Source organism: Vipera berus (genome assembly GCF_964194415.1).
Source record: "Vipera berus genome assembly, chromosome: 1".
Classification (NCBI taxonomy): Eukaryota; Metazoa; Chordata; class Lepidosauria; order Squamata; family Viperidae; genus Vipera; species Vipera berus.
In genome coordinates this window covers 3,917,206-3,940,348 of record NC_138202.1, presented here as the reverse complement: position 1 = coordinate 3,940,348, position 23,143 = coordinate 3,917,206, and the positions used below count along the sequence as shown (strand labels likewise).

The following is a 23,143-nucleotide window of genomic DNA, read 5'->3' as shown; positions in this document are numbered from 1 at the left end:
GCACATGCGTGCTAGTCGTTTCCAACTCTAGGGGCCGGTGCTCATCTCTGTTTCAAAGCCAAAGAGCCAGCGCTTGTCCGAGGACGTCTCCGTGGTCATGTGGCCGGCACGACTAGACACCAAAGGCGCACGGAACGCTGTTACCTTCCCACCAGAGCGGTCCCTATTTTTCTACTTGCATTTTTTACGTGCTTTCGAACTGCTAGGTTGGCAGAAGCTGGGACGACTCACAGGCGCTCACTCTGCTACGCGGCACTCGGGATTCGACCCGCCAAACTGCCGACCTTCTGATCGACAAGCTCAGCATCCTAACCCACTGACCAACCACGTCCCTTTCTGTTAATAATAATTAATAATAATAAATTTGGAAGGGACCTTGGAGTTCATCTAGTCCAACCCCCTGCTCGGGCAGGAGACCCTACACCATTTCAGACAAATGGCTGTCCAGTCTCTTCTTGAAAACCTCCAGTGTTGGAGCATTCACCGCTTCTGGAGGCAGGTAGTTCCGCTGGTTAATTGTTCTAGCTGTCAGGAAGTTTCTCCTTAGTTCTAGGTTGAGAGAGGGCTGTTCAGTTTTGACCTAGATGGCCTCTTTGACCCCTCTTTCAAACCAGCGGTCCTCTCTGTCCAAAATGTGGACTCGGCTGTCCTCGAAAGAGCGGCCTCTGTCTTTCCAATGCAGATGGGCGGCTGAATCTCCTCCTGATGGATTTTGTTGTCCTGTGTTGTGCCCTGCCTTTGTGAAGCCGTTCATTTTTGTTTCTCCAGGAATAAGCCAGAAACTCCAGTTGCCTCTTGAAAAAAGCACTTTTGGGACAACCTCATCTAAGCTCTTTAAATAAATACGTCAGGGGTCTTCAAACTTGGCCCTTTGATGACTTGTGGACTTCAACTCCCAGAATTCCTCAGCCAGGCACGCTGGCTGAGGAATTCTGGGAGTTGAAGTCCACAAGTCATCAAAGGGCCAAGTTTGAAGACCCCTGAAATACGTCAATCCTTAGAGGTAGCTCTTGACTGACAACACTTCATTTAGTGACCGTTCAAAGTTTCCCCACCCCCCCCAAAAAAAAAGTGACTCGTGACCATTTTTCACGCTTACCGACCTTACACCCCTCCCCCCCTCCCCGTGGTCACATGATCAAAATTGAGACGCTCCTATTGATGACGCTTTCGGCGCGATGCCCTTTTGCGACCGTCTGACGCAAGCAAAGTCAACGGGGGAAGCCAGATTCGCTTAGCAACCGTGTCCCTAACTTAACAACCGCAGGGGTTCGTTCCCTTGACAACCCGTGACTCGAGTGTTCATAAAATGGGCAAAATTCTCGTTCGCAAAGGTCTCTCGGCTTAGCAACCGAAAGGTCGGACTCAGCTGTGATCGTATCTTGAGGATGAGCTGTGTTTAAAAAGACAGAAATCAAAAGCTTGCCATTTGGGGCTGGCCAACGTTTCCACTTTCCTGGGCGCTCTTAGCGAGCTCGGAGAGATGCCTCCCCTTCCTTCTAGATCCCTTCAGCTGCAGAGGCCTTGGCAAACCCTGCTGTGAATTAACACCTCATAATTAGCATAATTAAATTTAGCAAAATGCCAGGACAGCAACGGCGGGCGGGCGAAGTGGGGAAAGTAGGCAGGAAGCTTGCGTTTCTTGCGATCTTCCCGTGGCAAAGAGGCCTGGACTGTTTTCCTCGCCGTCTAAAGCCCCTGGGTTTAAAATCTTTTCGTCTTGAGAGGGATGAGCTGTTGTGTCGAAACGGTCTCCTTTCAAGGTCCTCGGCACCGGTAGTCCTCGGCGTACGACCCCCAGTGAGCTCCAGATTACTGTTGCTAAGCCAGATAGTTGTTAAACCGAATCTTGCTCCATTGGAACCACGGTGGCGCAGTGGTTAGACGCGGTATTGCAGGCTGACTCTGCCAACTGCCAGCAGTTCGATCCCAATCAGCTTGAGGTTGACTCAGCCTTCTGAGGTGGATTAAATGAGGGGCAATAGGCTGACTCGGTAAACTATTTAGAGAGGGCTGTAAAGCACTGTGAAGCGGTGTATAAGTCTAAGTGCTATTGCTATTGCCCTTCCTTCCTTCCTTCCCTTCCTTTTCCTTCCTTCCTTCCTTCCTATCCTCTCCTCTTCACTTTTTCCCCTCCCTCCCTCCCTTCCTTTTGCTCCCTTCCTTCCTTCTTTCCTTCGTCTCTTTCTCTTCCTTCCTTTTCTATCATTTTCTTTCCTTCCTTCCTTCCTTCCTTCCTTCCTTCCTTCCTTCCTTCCTTCCTTCCTTCCTTCCTTCCTTCCTTTTCTCTTATCCCTGCATCTTTCCTCGTTTTTTCCTTCTTCCTTTCTCTCCCTTCCTTTTCTATCCACCATTCTCCCTCCTTCCTTCCTTCTCTCTCTTCCCATCTCCTCCTCTTCACTTTTTCCCCTCCCTCCCTTCCTTTTGCTCCCTTCCTCCCTTCTTTCCTTCGTCTCTTTCTCTTCCTTTTCTATCATCATTTTCCTTCCTTCCTTCCTTCCTTCCTTCCTTCCTTCCTTCCTTCCTTCCTTCCTTCCTTCCTTCCTTCCTTTTCTCTTATCCCTGCATCTTTCCTCGTTTTTCCTTCTTCCTCCCTTTCTCTCTCTCCCTTCCTTTTCTATCCACCATTCTCCCTCCTTCCTTCCTTCCTTCTCTCTCTTCCCATCTCCTCCTCTTCATTTTTCCCCTCCCTCCCTTCCTTTAGCTCCCTTTCTCCCCTTCCTTCCTTCCTTCCTTCCTTCCTTCCTTCCTCCCTCCCTCCCTCCCTCCCTCCCTCCCTCCCTCCCTCCCTTCCTTCCTTCCTTCCTTCCTTCCTTCCTTCCTTCCTTCCTTCCTTCCTTCCTTCCCAGTGGTTAGAATGCAGCATTGCAGGCTGACTCTGCTCTTTGCCAGCACTTCAACCCGTTCAAGGTGGACTCAGCCTTCCATCCTTCCGAGGTGGATAAAATGAGGACCCAGATCTTTGGGAGCAACAGGCTGACTCTGTAAACTGCTTAGAGGGGGCTATAAAGCACTGTGAAGCAGTATATAAGTCTAAGTGCTATTGTTATTGCCCTCCCTCCCTCAAATTCTGCTGACTGCCAGAAGTTCGATCCTGACCGTCTCGAGGTTGTCTCAACCGTCCATCCTTCTGAGGTCGGTAAAATGAGGACCCAGATTGTTGGGGTGTGTGTGTGCGTGCAGTGTGCTGACTCAGTAAACCCCTTAGAGAAGGTATATAAGTCTGAATTTGGATGGTGTGACCACGGGGATGCTGCAACGGTCACAAAACAAATGGTTGTAAATCGAGGATTACCTGTACTCGGGGGGTGGGGGTGGGAAGGGAGTGGTGGATGTTGGCAAGCTTAGTTTCTGGTGCTGTTCACTTCCTTACTTTTTAAACTTTTAAATCAGAGCCTTGAGACATTTAAAAAACAGCTGGGCTCAGCATTAACCTGGAAACGACCCTGATTGAACTAAAGCGAGGGGTAGGCAACCTTGGCTCTTTTATGACTCATGGACTTCATCTCCCAGAATTCCTGAGCCAGCACAGCTCAGCTTGAAAACCTCCCTTTCCCTTCAGCATGGCTAGCTCAGGAATTCTGGGAGTTGAAGTCCACGAGCCATAAAAGGGCCATGTTTGAAGACCCCTCCTCTAAAGGTACAAACCAGTAGTTCCACCCGATGTAGAGTTGGTTTGTAGCAGGGGTGGGCAACCTTGGCTCTTTTGTGACTCGTGGACTTCAACTCCCAGAATTCCTGAGCCAGCATGGCTCAGCTTGGAAACCTCTCCCTTTCCCCTCAGCATGGCTGGCTCAGGAATTCTGGGAGTTGAAGTTCACCAGTCATACAGCGGCCTAGCTCTTTTGTAATTTGTGGACTTCAACTCCCAGAATTCCTGAGCCAGCATGGCTCAGCTTGGAAACCTCTCCCTTTCCCCTCAGCGTGGCTGGCTCAGGAATTCTGGGAGTTGAAGTCCACGAGTCATGAAGGGGCCTAGGCCTAGGCCAGGGGTAGTTGGAGGGGACCTTGGAGGTCATCTAGTCCAACCCTCTGCTCAGGCAGGAAACCCTATCCAGGGTAGGCCACCTTGGCTCTTTTATGACTCGTGGACTTCAACTCCCAGAATTCCTGAGCCAGCCACGCTGAGGGGAAAGGGAGAGGTTTCCAAGCTGAGCCATGCTGGCTCAGGAATTCTGGGAGTTGAAGTCCACGAGTCATAAAAGGGCCACGTTTGAAGACCCCCCTGCACGACAAGAAGGCAAATGACCGGCTGGCTGTCTGCAAGGAATATGAATCCTTCCATTTCCCCCCACCATCCAGTCAGAGCGGAAGAAGCTTCCTGGAGGAGAAGCGAAAGGTCTTCAAAGGAAAAACAAAGAAAGTCCAGTTGAAAAAGCAACTTTGGGACGACCGTAGTCTGGATGACTGAGAATCTCCATAGACATTTGGGTTCAATTGTGGCCGTAAGGCAGCGACTACCTTGCAAAGGCACAAAGAAAGAACGTGTTTTGGCAAATCTAAAACCGAACGGACGTTGAACGCAGAGACTCCTAGATGAGAAACGGATTGCCAGGTTTGGGCCTTAAAAGTTCTCTCCTCTTGGCCCGGTCTGCTATGGAGGAAGGTAACCACGCAGCCGTGGTGGAAAGGAAGGGCCATTAAAAAATAAAAAGAAATGATCTCCCCCCGCCTCACTTTGGCGGCTGAGTCATGCAGCTGCTTCCCTTCCATTTACAGTCCTTTTTCTACTCGGCTCTATTGATTTTCTTCTTATTTCCCAAATCTCTCCAGCCGCTCAGGGGAGGCTCTGGGCACGGGAACAGCCGATGAAAAACTGACGGTAAATAACATGCAGCACCATTTGTGCTCCAGCTGCATTTTTAAGGTTTGAATATTTTCCATAGGTAGGAGAACAGCCTCCTTGCACACTGAGGAATGGAATGGAATGGAATGGAATGGAATTGAATTGAATTGAATTGAATTACAGGATAGGATAGGATAGGATAGGATAGGATAGGATAGGATAGGATAGGATAGGATAGGATAGGATAGGATAGGATAGGACTGAACTGAACTGAACTGAATTACAGGATAGAATAGAATAGAATAGAATAGAATAGAATAGAATAGAATAGAATAGAATAGAGAATAAATAGGAATAGAATAGAATAGAATAGAATAGAATAGAATAGAATAGAATAGAGAATAAATAGCAATAGACTAGAATAGAATAGAATAGAGAATAAATAGGAATAGACTAGAATAGAATAGAATAGAATAGAATAGAGAATAAATAGGAATAGAATAGAATAGAATAGAGAATAAATAGGAATAGACTAGAATAGAATAGAATAGAGAATAAATAGGAATAGACTAGACTAGACTAGACTAGACTAGAATAGAATAGAATAGAATAGAATAGAATAGAGAATAAATAGGAATAGACTAGACTAGACTAGACTAGAATAGACTAGAATAGAATAGAATAGAATAGAGAATAAATAGCAATAGACTAGAATAGAATAGAATAGAGAATAAATAGGAATAGAATAGAATAGAATAGAATAGAATAGAATAGAATAGAATAGAATAGAATAGAGGAATAGAATAGAAGAGAATAGAATAGAATAGAGAATAAATAGGAATAGAAGAGAAGAGAAGAGAATAGAATAGAATAGAGAATAAATAGGAATAGACTAGACTAGAATAGAATAGAATAGAATAGAGAATAAATAGGAATAGACTAGACTAGAATAGAATAGAATAGAATAGAATAGAATAGAATAGAATAGAATTACAAAATAGAATAGAATAAGGCAGGGGTGTCAAACGCAATTTCATTGAGGGCCGCATCAGCTTTGCGGTTGCCCTTGGAGGGCCGGGTGAGTGTGGCCAGGGTGGGCGTGCCCTACTGGGTGGGCGTGGCTGGAGTGGGTGTGGCCTACTGGGTTGGCGTGGCCAGCTCTACATCGTTCGTTTCAAGGGGGCCTGTGGGGGCCTGGGCAGGAGTGGGACAGATCTGAGGGTCTCTGGCAGAAGGAGATGGGACCGGGGCAAGTGCCAAGGCATGGTCCACTGGAGGAGCCTCATTGTTCCTCAGGCTGTGGTGGTGGTGGTAGGGGCTGGATGGTGGCACGGAGGTCAAATGCCCAGCCCAGCCCTCAAGCACCCGCGGCACTAAGCCCAGCCCCACTTTCCCAAGTGGGGTGCCCAGCAGCACTTACCTCCTCCTCAAGGCTGCTGCTGCTGTGCTTGCTCTCCTTAGCCAGGTTGCTCATGATGGGTATGAGGGCAAAGTCAAGAGGGAAGCCCACTCCTTCTCCATGTGAGGAGACCTGGCTTTGTATCCAAAGCTTCCTAAGCAATAGGATGGGAGACCCACCCCCCCAGGATAGGCCAGGAGGAGGGGGCAAGGGGATGGTGAAAGGGCAGCAGGGAAGGACTAAGGCAGGACTTCCCTCAGACCTTTCCTCTCCTTCCTTCCTTCCTTCCTTCCTTCCTTCCTTCCTTCCTTCCTTCCTTCCTTCCTTCCTTCCTTCCTTCCTTCAAGAGTAGTGGGAAAATATTTGAGATGAGGGAGAAAAACAGGTAAGAAACGCAGCTGGGGAAGTGTCATCCTTCGTGAGGAATGAAGAAATGCACCATCGCCTGGAAGTGGCCATGAACAGCATGAGAGTCGATGTTACCTGCGCAATGCTGCCCAGCCCCCAGCCTGCCCGATTTTGGCAGGCAGCGGGGTGCTCTCCACACAGTGCCAAGAGGCTGAGCCGGGTGGCATGAATCCGAAGAGAAGCGCGACGCTGCCCAGGCCCTAGCCTGCCCGAAGTAAGCAGGGCCATGTGCTGAAGATGTGACCTAGTTGGGTCCACCAAGCTCAGAGAGCGCCAAGCACCCCCACAGTTCAACCATGAACTACAGACCCCAGAAGCCTCCAGAAGTTGTGGATGCTCCAACACTGGAACTTTTTAAGAGGAGACTGGACAGCCATTTGTCTGAAATGGTATAGGTTCTCCTGCCTGAGCAGGGGGTTGGACTAGATGACTTCCAAGATCCCTTCCTATTATTATTAATAATAATAATAATAATAATAATAATAATAATAATAATAATAATAATAATAATAATAATAATAATCATTGTGCAGTCAGCCAGATGTCCAGACTGGATCTGGCATTTTTGTCTACCTATTGAGTCCTTACCAAGGACCTGGGATAGGCAGATGTGGATGTTTGATGGTATTCCAGATCTCGTTGCAGGATGGAAGCAGTTCCTAGTAAGGCCATCTTTTGCAATTGACTAATGGCAAACTTGTCAATGCCGATGATGGTGTTCAAGTGGCGCTCCAGTTGTTTTGGGATGGCACCCAGGGCGCCTGTTACTATTGGTACCACCCTTGCTTGCCTTTGCCACAGTCTTTCTATTTCTATTTGTAGGCCTTTGTATTTTGTTACCTTCTCCAGTTCTTTCTCCTCTATTATTGTTGTTGTTATTATTACTACTACTACTATTACTCTCTTTGACCGATGAAAGTTTTTCTTGGCTTGGGAAGTCCCTCTGCAGGGCAGGTGTTGCTATAGGATCCCGCAGAGGAACCTCTAATCCATTTTAAGAGCCTTGGTGGAGCAGTGGGCTAAGGCCTCCTTAAGTAACACCAGCTGCCTGCAATTAGTGCAGGTTCGAGTCCCACCAGGCTCAAGGTTGACTCAGCCTTCCGTCCTTCTGAGGTAGGTAAAATGAGGACCCAGATTGTTGGGGGCAATTAAGCTGACTTTGTAATAATGCCACTGGGGGGGGGGCGCGAAAGCCCTAATAAGCAGGCATATACATAGAATGAAGGCTATTGCGAAGCACATTGATTTGTGCTTCTTAGATTGTAAGCCGCCCTGAGTCTTCGGAGAAGGGCGGGATATAAATGGGATTAAAATAAATAAATAAATAAAAATAAATTTTCTTGCTTCCGCTTCCCGTAGTCGGGCTTTCAGCCAGATCTCCTTGGTCTCGTGTCATCCGTGGCAGTGACGTTTTGATGAGATTTGGCAGCTGCCTGTCTCCCTTCGAATTGCTCTCCTGACGATCTTTTTGCCTTCCCTGTCCAGTCCCGCAGAACAACGAGAAACTTCAAGAGAGTCCCTGCGTGTTTGCCCTGACGCCACGACAGGTCGAGCTGATCAGGAATTCCAGGTAAATATCCTTGCGAGTCCCGTGCCAGATTGAAGCCCCCCCCCCTTGGAGTGGTGAATGGCAAAACGAAGAGAGAGAAAAAAATTCTTTTTTCTTGGCGGGTCTTGTGGCAGGCTAGCCAATCCAGCGGCGGAAAGTCCGACCTTGTTTTAAAAATACCTACACCTTTGCCATAGGCCAGGTGTAGGCAACCTCGGCTCTTTTACGACTCGTGGACTCCAACTCCCAGAATTCCTGAGCCAGCATGGCTCAGCTTGGAAACCTCTCCCTTTCCCCTCAGTGTGGCTGGCTCAGGAATTCTGGGAGTTGAAGTCCACGAGTTATAAAGTGGCCTAGGCCAGGGGTAGGCAACCTTGGCTTTTTTATGACTCGTGGACTTCAACTCCCAGAATTCCTGAGCCAGCATGGCTCAGCTTGGAAACCTCTCCCTTTCCCCTCAGCGTGGCTGGCTGAGGAATTCTGGGAGTTGAAGTCCACCAGTCATAAAAGAGCCAAGCTTGCCTACCCCTACCATAGACTAACGGCATCTCTCTCAACCTCAGTATTGCTCCAGGAAAATGGGAGCATTAATGGCATCTCTCTGATTGGTGCTCCTAAGGGATCAGTTGCTAACGGTTGCATCAGTGTCCCTCGGCAATCATACAGGTTGGCCTTGACTTACGACTGGTTGCTTAGCAACCACTCGAAGTCACGATGGAGCCTCAAAACGGTCTTTACAACCTGGATTTCAAAGTTTTGAAAGACACAGTGAGAGAGAGAAGGAAGAGAAAGAAAAAGGAAGGAAGGAAGGAGGAAAGGATGGAGGGAAGGAAGGAGAGAGAAAAAGGAAGGAAGGAAGGGACAGAGAGAGAAGGATGGAAGGAAAGAGAAAAAGAAAGAAAAAGGAAGAAGAGGAGGGAAGAAAGAAAAAAGAAAAAGAAAGAAAGAAAGAAAGAAGAAAGAAAAAGAAAGAAAGAGAAAAGAAAGAGAAAAAAAGAAAGTCATGTGATCTTTGTCCCCCCCCCCCATAGTCAAGATGGTTTCCGGCAAAAAAACTGCCCTTAGCAAACTATGGATTCGCTTAATGAGCACAGCATTTGCTTGCCATGTTCACTTAGCGACTGCCACAGAAAAGGGACATAAAACAGGGCACGGTCACGTGATGGCCTGCTTACCAACCGGCCCGACTCAACGGGCTCGCTTGCGGCCGTAACTCGAGGGCCGCCTGTCAGCGAGATGCATTTCTCCACCGAGCGTGCGGCTCGTCAGTTTGCGGGGAACTCTCCTCATCTCTTCCCCACTGCTGCTTGGGCAGCGGGCTGTGGCTGATGGACCGTGGAGTCCTAGCGACCACGGCGGGCCCAGTTTTGTGGACGCCTCAGTGCAATCTCTCCCGGGATTTGAGTCGCCTTCGGGCTGCCCCTGTGGGCCAGCCGTCCGTCCTGTGACTCGCTTTAGGGCCAGCTCGCTTCTTTCGTCCAAACCTGTTCGAGTTAATGACGCGGCCTCCGAATGACAGGTTTTGGGGCGATGGTTCACCTGTCCTTCTGCAGAGTGCGGGGGGTGTGGGGTGGGGGGGTGGGGGGAAAGGGCTCTGATCCGGGACTGAGGCCACTTCTTGTTTTTCTTTTTTTTTCTTTTCTTTTCTGTTCTTTTTCCATCTGCTTAAATTGTGGTTTTTCTGGTCTTTTGAGTTGTGTGCTCTTGTCGTTTTTTTTGTGTGTTTTTTTTTTGACAGGGAGTTGCAGCCGGGCGTGAGATCAGTCCAGGTTGTCCTCAGGTAAGCCCAGGTGCCAATTAACCCTCTCCCCCCCCCCAAAAAAAAAGAAACAGGGATGGAGTGGAAGGGATTTAAACAAGGCAGGGCTCCGAGAGTTGAGATCCTGGGCAAACCGCCTCCAGACCTTTGGTTTGTCGTCAAAAGAGTTTTGTCCTTGGAATGGAGAAGATTTGCAAGCCTTCCTGGCACCTTCCAGCTCCTGAGTGGGGGGGGCGGGGCGGGGGGGGCAGTCTTGCCTTGCAATTGAATCATAGAATCACAGGGCCGGGAGGGACCCTGGAGGTCTTCTAGTCCAACTCCCTTCCCCAGGCAGGAGTCAAAATTCTGTCCACGTTTTTGGAGAATGCAGAGGGTGAATTGCGGGTAGATTCGGCGTGCCCGTAGAGAGGGCTCTGTGTGCCACCTGTGGCACACGTGCCATAGGTTTGCCACCACGGTCCTACCCGATGGTAGGAGAGTAAAGAGATACCGACCAGGGTGTGAGTCGTCCCTGAGAGTTTTCCTCACTCTTCCAAGGCAGCGGGCCCTGGCGAGGTCATCCAGTGGTGTCAGGGGATAGCCCACGATGTCCTGTGCTGTATGTGCTCACCGTACATACATATACATACATACACACACACACACATACACAAACAGGTAGTCCTTGACTTACAACAGTTCATTAGTGACCATTCAAAGTTACAATGGCACTGAAAAAAAGTTGAGTTATGATCTTTTTTCACACTCACAACCGTCACGACATCCCCACGGTCACGTGATCAGACTTCGGATGCTTGGCAACTCACTTATCTCTATGACGTGTGCGGTGTCCCGTGTGTGTGTGTGTGTGTGTGTGTGTGTGTGTGTGACGCAATCCCCCTTTTTTTGCGACCTTCTGACAAAACAAAAGACAATGGAGAAAACCAGACTCACATAACCACCGGGTTACTAATTTAAGAACTGCAGTGGTTGGTTCCCTTAACAACTGTGGCAAGAAAGGCCGTAAAATGGGGCCGAATTCACTGAACAGACGTCTCACTGAGCAAGAAAACATCTGGGCATCAATTGTGGTCGTAAGCCGAGGACCTCCTGCATGTAGACCGTGCACGTACACACATGCGTCTACATCTTTGTATCGTTTATGATTCTCTCCCATCTTGATCTCTAACCAGTATTCCCTTTCTCAGGATCTGCTACACAGACACCAGCTGCCCTCAGGAAGACCAATACCCCCCAAATATCGCCGTGAAAGTCAACCACAGTTATTGTTCGGTTCCGGTAAGTCATTCTCAGACGTTCTCTGGGAGAATCAGTGAGCCACGTCTGTTTGAGCCGGGCTTACTTTTGACGGGCAGCCAGAGCCATCTCCGTGTGCCCGACCTGCTAGTCCTCGACTTAATGCCATTCATTTAGGGACCAAAACTACAACAGCACTGGAAAAAGTGATTTATGACCAATTTTCACACCTACGACCATCCCTGTGGTCACGTGATCAGAATTCAGACACTTGGCAACTGGCGTGCATTCATGGCGGTTGCAGTGCCCTGGGGTCACGTGACCACCTACTTGTAGCCTTCCAACAAGCAAAGTCAAGGGGGAAGCTAGATTCACAACTGTGGCATTACTGACTTAACTGCAGTGATTCGCTTAACATCTCTGGCGAATAGGTCGTAAAATGGAGCCAAATTCACTTAGCAATTGTCTGGCTTGGCGAGGGAAGTTTGGGGCTCAATTGTGGTCGTAAGTCGAGGACTACCCGTACCCACAGAGCTTGTCCTGAGGACTGCAGGGTGTGTAGGTTGGAGGGTCCTTGTAGGAGATGACCAGGCTGAGTCCGAGGGACGGAGGGGTCAAACACGTCATGAGTCTGGAATCCCTTTGCGCCCACAAAGGATCTGTTGTGATTCCGTGCCAGCCTGTGATCCCGGCAGCTGAGTCCGGGGAATCAGAGGAGGAGGAGGAGGGGCCTGGGGAGACATCAGAGTCGGAGGAAGGCTCTGATGAGTTACCAGACTTACACAGTGAGGAAGAACCTGGCCCCTCCACTCGTGGTCAAGCTGAAAACCAGCTGGGCTGGGAGGATGAGTCGGACTCGGAGGCAGCACAGTTGGAAGACCTCAGAGACGCAGGTAAACATAGACAGGTCACACGAGTAAATCAGAGGGTGGCAATGGGGTGACTCCAGGGGAGAAGGAGAAAGCAGTGAGAAGCCACGCCTTGGGGGCTGCGTAACAAAAAGGCAATGTGTGGGCAGGGCTGGTTGCTGGAGGCAACCAGAACTTCTGTGTCAAGAGATGATGGTCTGTTTATGTCACCAGTGATTTATTTTCTGTTGGCTCCATGCTCTGTTCTGTTTGTGGACAAGGTCTGCAATTTCAATAAAAGGGGTTGATTTGTCCAATCTACTGCTAAATTAGGGGTTGCCTTGTGAACTAACAAGCACGTACGTAGGCTGGGACAGAACAGGATCTAAGTCCAGCCCACCTTGAATTCCATTGACTGTTACCTACCGCCAATTTGCTTTGACTGTTAGTAGTTCAGATTCTTGTAGAGCAGTGGTCCCCGAACTTTGCAGCTTAGCGGCCCAGCTGGGGGGGGGGAGAGGGGGAACTGGGCTGTGTGAGTGGTCGGCCTGTGCACGCGCACAGCTCCACTCTCACAAGTGGCGGGCCGACGTCCCCGTGCACGCACACGCAGCTTGACTACTTGAACTGCGTGCATGCTGGCCTGCCACGCACGCAGCCTGGTTCCCCTCTCCCTCAGTCACACGAGCTGCAACGTGCAAGCTGCGAGCGTAGGTATGCACGCCGGCCTGCCACTCAACACAAGTCAAGCGGTGCTTGCGCGTGCACACCGGCCCACTGCTCGCGTGGCCCAGTTGCAAATAGTCTCGGGCCCGGTAATAGGGTTGAGGACCCCTATTGTAGACAGCTTTAAGTTTTCAATAAAGCGTGATATTCACCTTGAACGGCCTGGGCTTCCTGATTTTCCCCTGCTTGACTGGCATCACGAGGTCTCCCTTGTGGCAGCTGTCCCCAACCTGTGGGCAGCGGGCCAGTAGTGGGCCAGAGCACGCGCGCGTGTGTGTGCGCACGCATTTCAATCTCCCCACTTGCGCTAGCGTCACGTGAGCCTCGTGTGAGGGCTAGCGCCGCCGCGAGCATCGCCCAAGCACTAGCGTCGGCATAAGCGTCGTCCAGGCACTAGCGTCAGTGTATCGCGTGGGCACAGTGTCGCCACGAGTGTCCCTCAGGCACTATTGTGAGCGTCACGTGGGTGCTCGTGTCACCGTGTTGCCACGCGGGCTCGAGCGTTGCATGGGCTGCTCGCGGCCCCGTTGGCTGGCACGCATACGCTCGCGGCGCTGTTCGCTTCACGTACGCACCCTTAAAGGCGCCTGCCCCTCCCTTTCGCTCTGGGCCCCCAACCCAGAAATCGGGGGCCTCTGCTTTACGGCGTCTGACGTCAGTCTTCCCACCGCTGAGGTGTGGCTTCATCATTCTCGACCAACGGAGAGCAGATTCTTCAGTGCTCTTCTTGGTTGTCTTCTGACAGCCCCTTTCTCTCTCTCCCTCTCTCTCTCTCTCTTTCCAGGGCTACTACCCTTCCAACAAGCCCGGGGTAGAACCGAAGAGGCCTTGTCGTCCCATCAACCTTACTCATCTCATGTACTTGTCTTCCGCCACCAACCGCATCACCATCATCTGGGGCAATTACGGGAAGGTGAGTATCGTGCTGGCTGGCAGGAAGGAGGGCGGGGGGGGGAGAGCAAGCAGCCCTCGCCTTCTCTCTTGATTTTCCCCCGCTTTCGGCACCAGCAGCCCTCGCCTGCATTTCAGGGGTTGGAGCAACTGGCCCAGGGTGGGGCGGGGATTTGCTTTTCCAGGTGTCTTTGACACTGCATCGGGCCTGGGAGAGGCAAAGCTTGCTGGTTTTCTGGTACCTGTGATGTTCCGCTGGGCGTTCCAGCCATGACGGAGGGACTTCTTTTTGGAGTGATAAAAATAACACTAGCCATGATGATGTTACCTAGCTGGGCCATGAAACATCTGCAAGAAAATCAACAGGTTCAGAGAGCACCAAGGACCCCACAGTTGTCATCGTCCTCCTCCTCCTCCCATCCCATCCCCTTCTAGCCCTGATGATGTTACTTAGTTGGGTCACGAAACCTCAGTGGTGAAGCCAGATTCACTTAACAACCGGGTTGCCAATGGAACTGCGGTGATTCGCTTAACAAACGTGGCAAGAAAAGCCATTTAAAAAAATGGGGCAAAACTCATTTAACAAATTTCTTACTGAGCCACGTCAATTCTGGACTCGATTGTGGCCGTAAGTCAAGGACTCCCTGTCTTTTAGAGAGTTGTGCTTAGGGCATTACACACTTTTTGTTCTCCCTGTTCTTTACAGAGCTACTCGGTGGGCCTCTTCTTGGTGCGACAGACCACGTCGGCAGAGTTGTTGCAGCGGTTAAAAACCATCGGCATTAAACACCCCGAACTGTGCAAGGCCCTCGGTGAGTTGGTTCAACTCTCATTCGGCAATACAATACAATACAGTACAGAACAGTACAGTACAATACAATACAATTCAATTACAATACAATAAAAGGTAAAGGTTCCCCCGCGCATGCGTGCTAGTCGTTTCCGACTCTAGGGGCCGGTGCTCATCTCTGTTTCAAAGCCGAAGAGCCAGCGCTTGTCCGAGGATGTCTCTGTGGTCAGGTGGCCGGCACGACTAGACGCCAAAGGCGCACGGAACGCTGTTACCTTCCCACCGTAGTGGTCCCTGTTTTTCTACTTGCATTTTTTACATGCTTTCGAACTGCTAGGTTGGCAGAAGCTGGGACGAGTAACAGGCGTTCACTCTGTTACGCGGCACTCGGGATTCGACCCGCCAAACTGCCGACCTTCAGATCGACAGGCTCAGCGTCCTAACCCACTGAGCCACCGCGTCCCTGCAATACAATACAATACAATATAATACCTTTATTGTCATTTTTTTACTGTGAGCACAGTAAAATTTAGTTGCTTGCTCTCAGAGTGTACACATGCATAACACACATTTAAACATACTATATATAACGTATATATAGACCTACACCTTTCCATATTATATGTTTCTTAAAAAGATATAAATATTAATCACTGTCCATCGTGAATATGTAACGGAGGAAGCTTTAGAGTTCGCAAGGTTGATAGTGTATGGCCCCTGTGCCTGAATCTTCGACTTAGCCCAGAAGGTCATTGAAGGAGTTTATGTCGCAGAATTGGGAGTCGAGGAAATGTAGTAGTGATTTTTATTGCCATCGCAGACCAACGTTAGGAATAAGCATAAGAAAATATTTGAAAGACAAGATATTTAACAAATGGTAGTGGATCGTCAGCAAATAGTCAAAGCCTGCCTAATTTTGCAGACAGCATAACAAAATTTGCCCACATTCAGAGTGACTACATCCAATTGATCTGATAACAACGATTATCACACCTCTGTGTATTAATAATTCACCTGTGGAGATGGTTAGCAGCATCAAATTCCTGGGTGTGCAGCTAAGGAGTAGGCTGGCTTGGTCGCTGAACAGCGAGAAACTGGTGAAGCAGGCACAGCAGCGCCTGCATTTCCTGCGCCGCATGAGAAAAGCCCATCTTCCTACCCCTGTCCTGACCACTTTCTACAGAGGGACGACGGAGAGCATCCTGTCATACGGCATCACAGTCTGGTTTGGAAGCATCCCTGCTTCGGACAGGAAGGCGATGCAGAGAGTGGTGAGGATGGCCGAAAAGATTATTGGCAGTTCCCTCCCTTCCATCCAGGACGTGGCACATAAGCGTTGCTTGAGCAGCATCTGCATGATTGTCTGGGGACACTACACATCCTCTTCACGACCTGTTTTCCTTGTTCCCTTCTGGGAGGAAGGGGGGGGGGCTTCGTGGTAACCGAAGGAGAACATCCAGATTCAGTCACCGTTTTTTCCCCATGCAAAACATCAACCTTGTGAACTCTCAAGCTTTCTCTTTCCGCTATGTGTTCGAAATGGACAATGGTGTGTGTGTGTGTGTGTGTGTGTGTGTGTGTGTGTGTGTGTGTGTGTATCTACCTCCATCCATCCATCTATCCATCTCTGTCTATCTCCATCCATCTCTATCTCCATCATCTCTATCTATCTATCTATCTATCTATCTATCTATCTATCTATCTATCTATCTATCTATCTATCTATCTATCTATCTCTATACAGTATACACACACATACACATCTATCTCTGTCTATCTGTGTGTGTCTGTGTGTGTTAGTGTGTATAGCATGTGTATATGTGTATTATGTATGTCAGGGGTGTCAAACTCAATTTCATTGAGGGCCACATCAGCATTGCGGTTGCCCTCAGGGGGCCGGGTGGGTATGGCTAGGGTGGGTGTGGCCTACTGGGTGGGCGTGGCCAGCTCTACATCGTTCGCATCAAGGCTGCCTATGGGGGCCTGGGCAGGAGTGGGACAGATCTGAGGGTCTCTGCCAGAAGGAGGGTCTCTGGGCCAGGGCCAAGGCAGTGGGGGCCGTTCCCTCACTGTTTTCAGGATGGCTTCGCGGGCCGCATGAAACCACTTCGCGGGCCGGATCCGGCCCCCGGGCCTTGTGTTTGACATGTCTGATGTATGTGTATGGGTAGATATATACTTTCTTTTCAGAGCAGGCAACAGGATTTCATTTTTAATGCGGGCCAGTGTAAAATTAATAACAATAAAGGTTGTCATATATCTATATATCTATATCTAAGGGACGTGGTGGCTCAGTGGGTTGGGATGCTGAGCTTGTCGATCAGAAGGTCGGCAGTTTGGCGGGTCGAATCTGGAGTGCCGCGTAACAGAGCGAGCGCCTGTTACTCGTCCCAGCTTTTGCCAACCTAGCAGTTTGAAAGCACATAAAAATGCAAGTAGAAAAATAGGGACCACTCCGGTGGGAAGGTAAGAGCGTTCCGTGCGCCTTTGGCGTCTAGTCATGCCGGCCACATGACCACGGAGACGTCCTCGGACAAGCGCTGGCTCTTCGGCTTTGAAACGGAGATGAGCACCGGCCCCTAGAGTTGGAAACGACTAGCACGCATGTGCGGGGGAACCTTTACCTTTATATCTATATCTATCTATCTATCTATCTATCTATCTATCTATCTATCTATCTATCTATCTATCTGCCTACCTATCTACCTATCTATCTATCTATAGAGATGACCACCTAGATGACCTCCAAGGTCCTTCCAACTTTACTATTATGATTATGAGATACACACACACACACACACACACACACACACACACACACACACACACACACTGGCTGACCGGCCATATTCAGCGTGTGGTCCTCAATGGAACCGCATCTACATGGAAGTAAGTGTGTAGTGGGGTGCCCCAGGGCTCTGTTCTGGGCCCAGCGCTCTTCAACATCTTCATCAACGATTTGGATGAGGGGATAGATGGGGAACTCATCAAATTTGCAGACGACACCAAGCTGGCAGGAATAGCCAATACTCCAGAAGATAGGCTTAAGATACAGGAGGATCTGGACAGACTCGAACACTGGGCACTATCTAACAAAATGAAAGAAGAGGCAGTCAAGCTCTTCTCCAAAGCGCCCGAAGGCAGGACAAGTAGCAATGGATGGAAACTAGTCAAGGAGAGAAGCAACCTAGAACTGAGGAGAAACTTCCTGACAGTTAGAACAATTAACCAGTGGAACAACCTGCCTCCAGAAGCGGTGAATGCTCCAACACTGGAAGTTTTTAAGAAGAGACTGGACAGCCATTTGCCTGAAATGGCATAGGGTTTCTTGCCTGAGCAGGGGTTTGGACTAGATGACCTCCACGTTCCCTTCCAACTTTACTATTATGATTATGATTATGACTCACACACACATACACACACACACATACACACATACATATGTATATATACATATATACACACGTATATATACATATACATATATGCACACATACACATACATATGCACACATACATATACATATGCACATATATACATACATACATACATATATAGGTAAAGGTTCCCCCGCATATGTGTGCTAGTCGTTTCCAACTCTACATACATACACACACACACACACACACACACACACACGTATGGGGACAGTTTCCTGTTGCACAGTAAACACTCCTCTGTTGCTTTCAAGAGAGGGGTTTGCCTGCTCTGGGAAATATTCTTAGGAAGTCAAGGAAATGGAAGTATAAACACCTGTCTTATATGGCCTAGGCCAGGGGTAGGCAACCTTGGCTCTTTTATGACTGGTAGACTTCAACTCCTAGAATTCCTGAGCCAGCCACACTGAGGGGAAAGGGAGAGGTTTCCAAGCTGAGCCACGCTGACTCAGGAATTCTGGGAGTTGAAGTCTATGAGTCACAAAAGAGCCAAGGTTACCTAGCCCTGGTCTAGGCCTAGGCCGCTTTATGACTGGTGAACTTCAACTCCCAGAATTCCTGAGCCAGCCATGCTGAGGGGAAAGGGAGAGGTTTCCAAACTGAGCCACGCTGACTCAGGAATTCTGGGAGTTGAAGTCCACGAGTCATGAAGGGGCCAAGGTTGCCTACCCCTGGATAGAGTTTCCTGCCTGAGCAGAGGGTTGGACTAGATGACCTCCAAGGTCCCTTCCAACTTTATTATTTCCTCCAATCCTTGTCCTGGTTCCGTTTACAGGCAGTCCTCGAGTTATGAGCATCATTCAGCCAAGAATTTCTGTCACTAAGGGCATCGCTGCAGCTGTGAAGCCACAGTAGTCACACGGGTGTGAGGTGACTTTGCTGTCAGAAGGTGGCAAAAGAGGATCCCCTGATCCCAGGATCCTGCAGCCGTCAAAATAGGACCCAGGTGTCCAAATTTTGATCGTGTGACCCTGGGGACGCTATAAGGGTCATCGATTGAAAAATGGTGCTAAGATAAGATAAGAGCAATAAGGAGCCTTTATTATCACTTTTTTTTCTGCCAACACACGGGCACACGTTAAAATGTAGTTTTTTTCAGTTGTGACTTCGAAATTGTCACTGAACGAATGGCTGTAAGTTGAGGACTACTTGCCACAGAAGCTGACTGAAGGGATGGGCTCTAGGTTTTCTGCCTCAAATGCCCCCTTGTCAGATGAATCTTGCAAGGGGCCTAAAATTGGGATTGTCCCCTTTGTAAAAAGAAATTCCTCTCATCTTAGACCAAGGGCTAGGCAACCTCGGCTCTTTTGTGACTCGTGGACTTCAGCTCCCAGAATTCCTGAGCCAGCCATGCTGAGGGGGAAGGGAGAGGTTTCCAAGCTGAGCCAGGCTGGCTCAGGAATTCTGGGAGTTGAAGTCCACCAGTCATAAAAGGGCCAAGGTTGTCTACCCCTGACCTAGGCCTAGGCCGCTTTATGACTGGTGGACTTCAACACCCAGAATTCCTGAGCCAGCCATGCTGAGGGGAAAGGGAGAGGTTTCCAAGCTGAGCCAGGCTGGCTCAGGAATTCTGGGAGTTGAAGTCCACCAGTCATAAAAGGGCCAAGGTTGTCTACCCCTGACCTAGGCCTAGGCCGCTTTATGACTGGTGGACTTCAACACCCAGAATTCCTGAGCCAGCCATGCTGAGGGGAAAGGGAGAGGTTTCCAAGCTGAGCCAGGCTGGCTCAGGAATTCTGGGAGTTGAAGTCCACCAGTCATAAAAGGGCCAAGGTTGTCTACCCCTGGCCTAGGCCTAGGCCGCTTTATGACTGGTGGACTTCAACACCCAGAATTCCTGAGCCAGCCATGCTGAGGGGAAAGGGAGAGGTTTCCAAGCTGAGCCAGACTGGCTCAGGAATTCTGGGAATTGAAGTCCACCAGTCATAAAAGTGCCGAGGTTGCCTGCCCGTCTTACATCTTCGAGGGAATTGAGGCAACCAAACCTCAGCACTCACCGTTTCCTGGTTTTGATTCTGTCTTCCTCTTCCACACCCCTCAACCCCCCCCCCCCGCTTCCCCAACCCTGCAGTCAAAGAGAAGTTGCGGCTGGATCCAGAGAGCGAGATTGCCACCACTGGCGTCCGAGTATCTTTAATATGCCCGGTAAGCATTGTGCTGCCAAGCGGAGCTTCAAATAAAGGCCCTTCTGAACAGAGAAACTCAAGGGTGCGTCTGCTGGCCAACGGCCTTAGGTGGCTGGTCAGTCGGAACCGATTTGGGTGGGTGTCAAATGCTGCCATGAAACTTTGAGCCTCTGAATCCGGTCTCAGAGTATCTTCACCATTTTTTAAAGTTCTGCTCCAACTTACTGGTTGGAAGGCCAAGTAGCCCGTTTCTCCCCCTTGTGGAAGCACATCCCTCCCTCCGTCTGTCCGTCCGTCCAACCAACCAACTCTCCACCCATCTCTCCAACCAACCAACCAATTCTCCATCCATTCCTCCCTCCAACCAATCAATTCTCCATCCATCCATCCTCCAACCCACCCACCCATCCATCCTCCAACCAACCAACTAACTCTCCACCCACCCATCCATCCATCCATTCCTCCCTCCAACCAACCAACCACCAGCCATCTATCCATCCATTCCTCCCTACCTCCAATTCTCCACCCTTCCATCCATCCATCCATCCACTCTCCCTCCAACCAACCAACCTATTCCACCCATCCATTCCTCCCTTCCTCCAACCAACCAACCAATTCTCCACTCTTCATCCATCCATCCATCCACCCTCCCTCCCTCCCTCCAACCAACCAACCAACTCTCCACCCACCCATCCATCCATTTCTCCCTCCCACCAACCAACCAGCCAACCAACCACCAGCCATCTATCCATCCATTCCTCCCTCTCTCCAACCAACCAATTCTCCAACCTTCCATCCATCCACCCTCCCTCCAACCAACCAACCAACCTATTCCACCCATCCATCCATTCCTCCCTCCCTCCAACCAACCAATTCTCCACCCTTCCATCCATCCACCCACTCTCCCTCCAACCAACCAACCAACCAACTCTCCACCCACCCATCCATTCCTCCCTCCCTCCAACCAACCAACCAACCAACCAACCACCAGCCATCTACAGTATCCATCCATTTCTCCCTACCTCCAACCAACCAATTCTCCACCCTTCCATCCGTCCATCCATCCATCCACCCTCCAACCAACCAACCAACCTATTCCACCCATCCATCCATCCATCCATTCCTCCCTCCCTCCCACCCTTCCCTCTCTCCCTCCCTCCATCCATCCATCCACCCTCCCTCCAACCAACTCTCCACAACCCATCTATCCATCCACCCACCCACTCTCCCTCCCTCCAACCAACCAACCCTCTCCACGCATCCATCCATTCCTCCCTCCCTCCAACCAACCAACTCTCCACCCATCCATCCATCCACTCTCCCTCCAACCAACCAATTCTTCATCCTTCCACCCATCCATCCATTCCTCCCTCCCTCCAACCAACCAACTCTCCACCCATCCATCCATCCACTCTCCCTCCAACCAACCAATTCTCCATCCTTCCATCCATCCATCCATTCCTCCCTCCCTCCCTCCAACCAACCAGCCAACTCTCCACCCATCCATCCATCCACCCTCCCTCCCTCCCTCCAACCAAACAATTCACCCTTCCATCCATCCATCTATTCCTCCCTCCCTCCAACCAACCAACTCTCCACAACCCATCTATCCATCCATCCATCCTCCCACCCTCCTTCCCTCCAACCAACCAATTCTCCATCCTTCCATCCATCCACCCTTCCATCCATCCACCCTCCCTCCCTCCAACAAACCAACGAACCAACCAGCTGTCCATCCATCCATCCATCCATTCATCCCTGCCTCCCTCCAATTAACCACCCTCCCTCCCTTCCACCACCCACCCATCAACCAATGGAACAGCTTGCCTCCAGCTACTGTGGGTGCTCCATCACTGGAGGTTTTTAAGAAGAGACTGGACAGCCACTTGTCCAAAATAGTATAAGGCAGGGATCCCCAACCCACTAGTGGGCCACGAGGGGTTCCCCCCCCAGTCTGCAAAGCTGGAAACATTGGGGAACTCTGGTCTAGGGTCTCCTGCTTGAGCAGGGTTTGGACCAGAAGACCTTGAAGGTCCCCCCGAACTCTGATTCTGTATTTGATCAGGATCTATTCTAGATTCCTTTTTTGGCTTGTGGCTGTCATGCGGGGTTTTTTTTTCCTCTTCCGAAGCTAGTAAAGATGCGCCTGTCGGTCCCGTGTCGGGCGGAAACGTGTGCCCACCTGCAGTGCTTCGATGCGGTTTTCTACCTGCAGATGAACGAGAAGAAACCCACGTGGATGTGTCCGGTGTGTGACAAACCAGCCACGTATGATCAGCTGATGATTGACGGGTTAGTTGAGTCAGTTACTTGCCAGCACAAAGCAGGTCACCACTTTACAGGAATCCCAGGAGAGCCGAGAAACATTGAGGTCCCTATTGCTCTCTCAGCTGGGTGGTTTTCTGGCAGACGTTTCATGACCCAACTAGGGAACGTCATCAGTGCTAGAAGGAAGCGGGGTTTGCTGTCTATTATATACAAGTGGTAGTTTCACGATTAGGCTGTTGTTTGCTGTTTTGTCTGAGTTGGTAGTTTCTTGGTTGGGGTATTGTTTACCAGGAATTGATAACCACCAACTCAGACATTAAACCACAAACAACAGCCCAGGAACCATCAAGAACATTCCCACCAACATTCCCACAGCAAGCCACGCGTCTTCCCGACCCACTTTAGGATCACCTCTTTTGTGAGGAGACAGAATCTTCATAAATGGTGTAATAGAGTGGTTCAAAGTCCTTTCTGGCTATTTTCCCTTCCAAAAAAAACCCACCTAGAGCAGGGGGGTCCTCAACCTCCAGTCTGTGGACTGTAAGGAATTGGTCCATGCAAGCGGTCTGTTAGTGAATGAAGCTTCAGCTACGCATGCACAGGAGCTAGGTTGCACACGGAAAACCATTCTCCTTCCCATGGTCCATGGAAGAACATTTTTCTTCCGAAACCGGTCCCTGGAGCCAGAAAGGTTGGGGACTGGTGCCTTAGAGAATTGCCACATCTCACAAAACTTGGATGATCTGTCCCTTGACATTCTCCCAAGATCTTTAGGATTCCTCTGCAGGAATTTTAAATTGTGACTGCTAATTAAAATTAAGTTGGCTCCCGGTTTTGGTTGGAGCGGGAATCGGATGCCCTGGTATCTGGTGAGCCTGGGGTTGGTGATCTCTCTGCCGTGACCATTTCCTGAAACACC

General features: G+C 49.8%; 1 protein-coding gene across 3 annotated transcripts in view; it reads left to right on the top strand.

Moving 5' to 3' along the window:
- PIAS4 (protein inhibitor of activated STAT 4) overlaps positions 1 to 23,143 on the top strand; it is a 54,013-nt gene that overhangs the window by 24,978 nt on the left and 5,892 nt on the right. For all 3 annotated transcript variants that reach the window (XM_081321135.1, XM_081321134.1, XM_081321136.1), the window contains exons 3-9: positions 8,079 to 8,163; positions 9,881 to 9,922; positions 11,089 to 11,179; positions 13,496 to 13,624; positions 14,309 to 14,414; positions 19,902 to 19,975; positions 22,088 to 22,248. In XM_081321135.1, the coding sequence (XP_081177261.1) occupies positions 8,079 to 8,163; positions 9,881 to 9,922; positions 11,089 to 11,179; positions 13,496 to 13,624; positions 14,309 to 14,414; positions 19,902 to 19,975; positions 22,088 to 22,248 (688 nt within the window). The remainder of the gene's footprint in view (positions 1 to 8,078; positions 8,164 to 9,880; positions 9,923 to 11,088; positions 11,180 to 13,495; positions 13,625 to 14,308; positions 14,415 to 19,901; positions 19,976 to 22,087; positions 22,249 to 23,143) is intronic.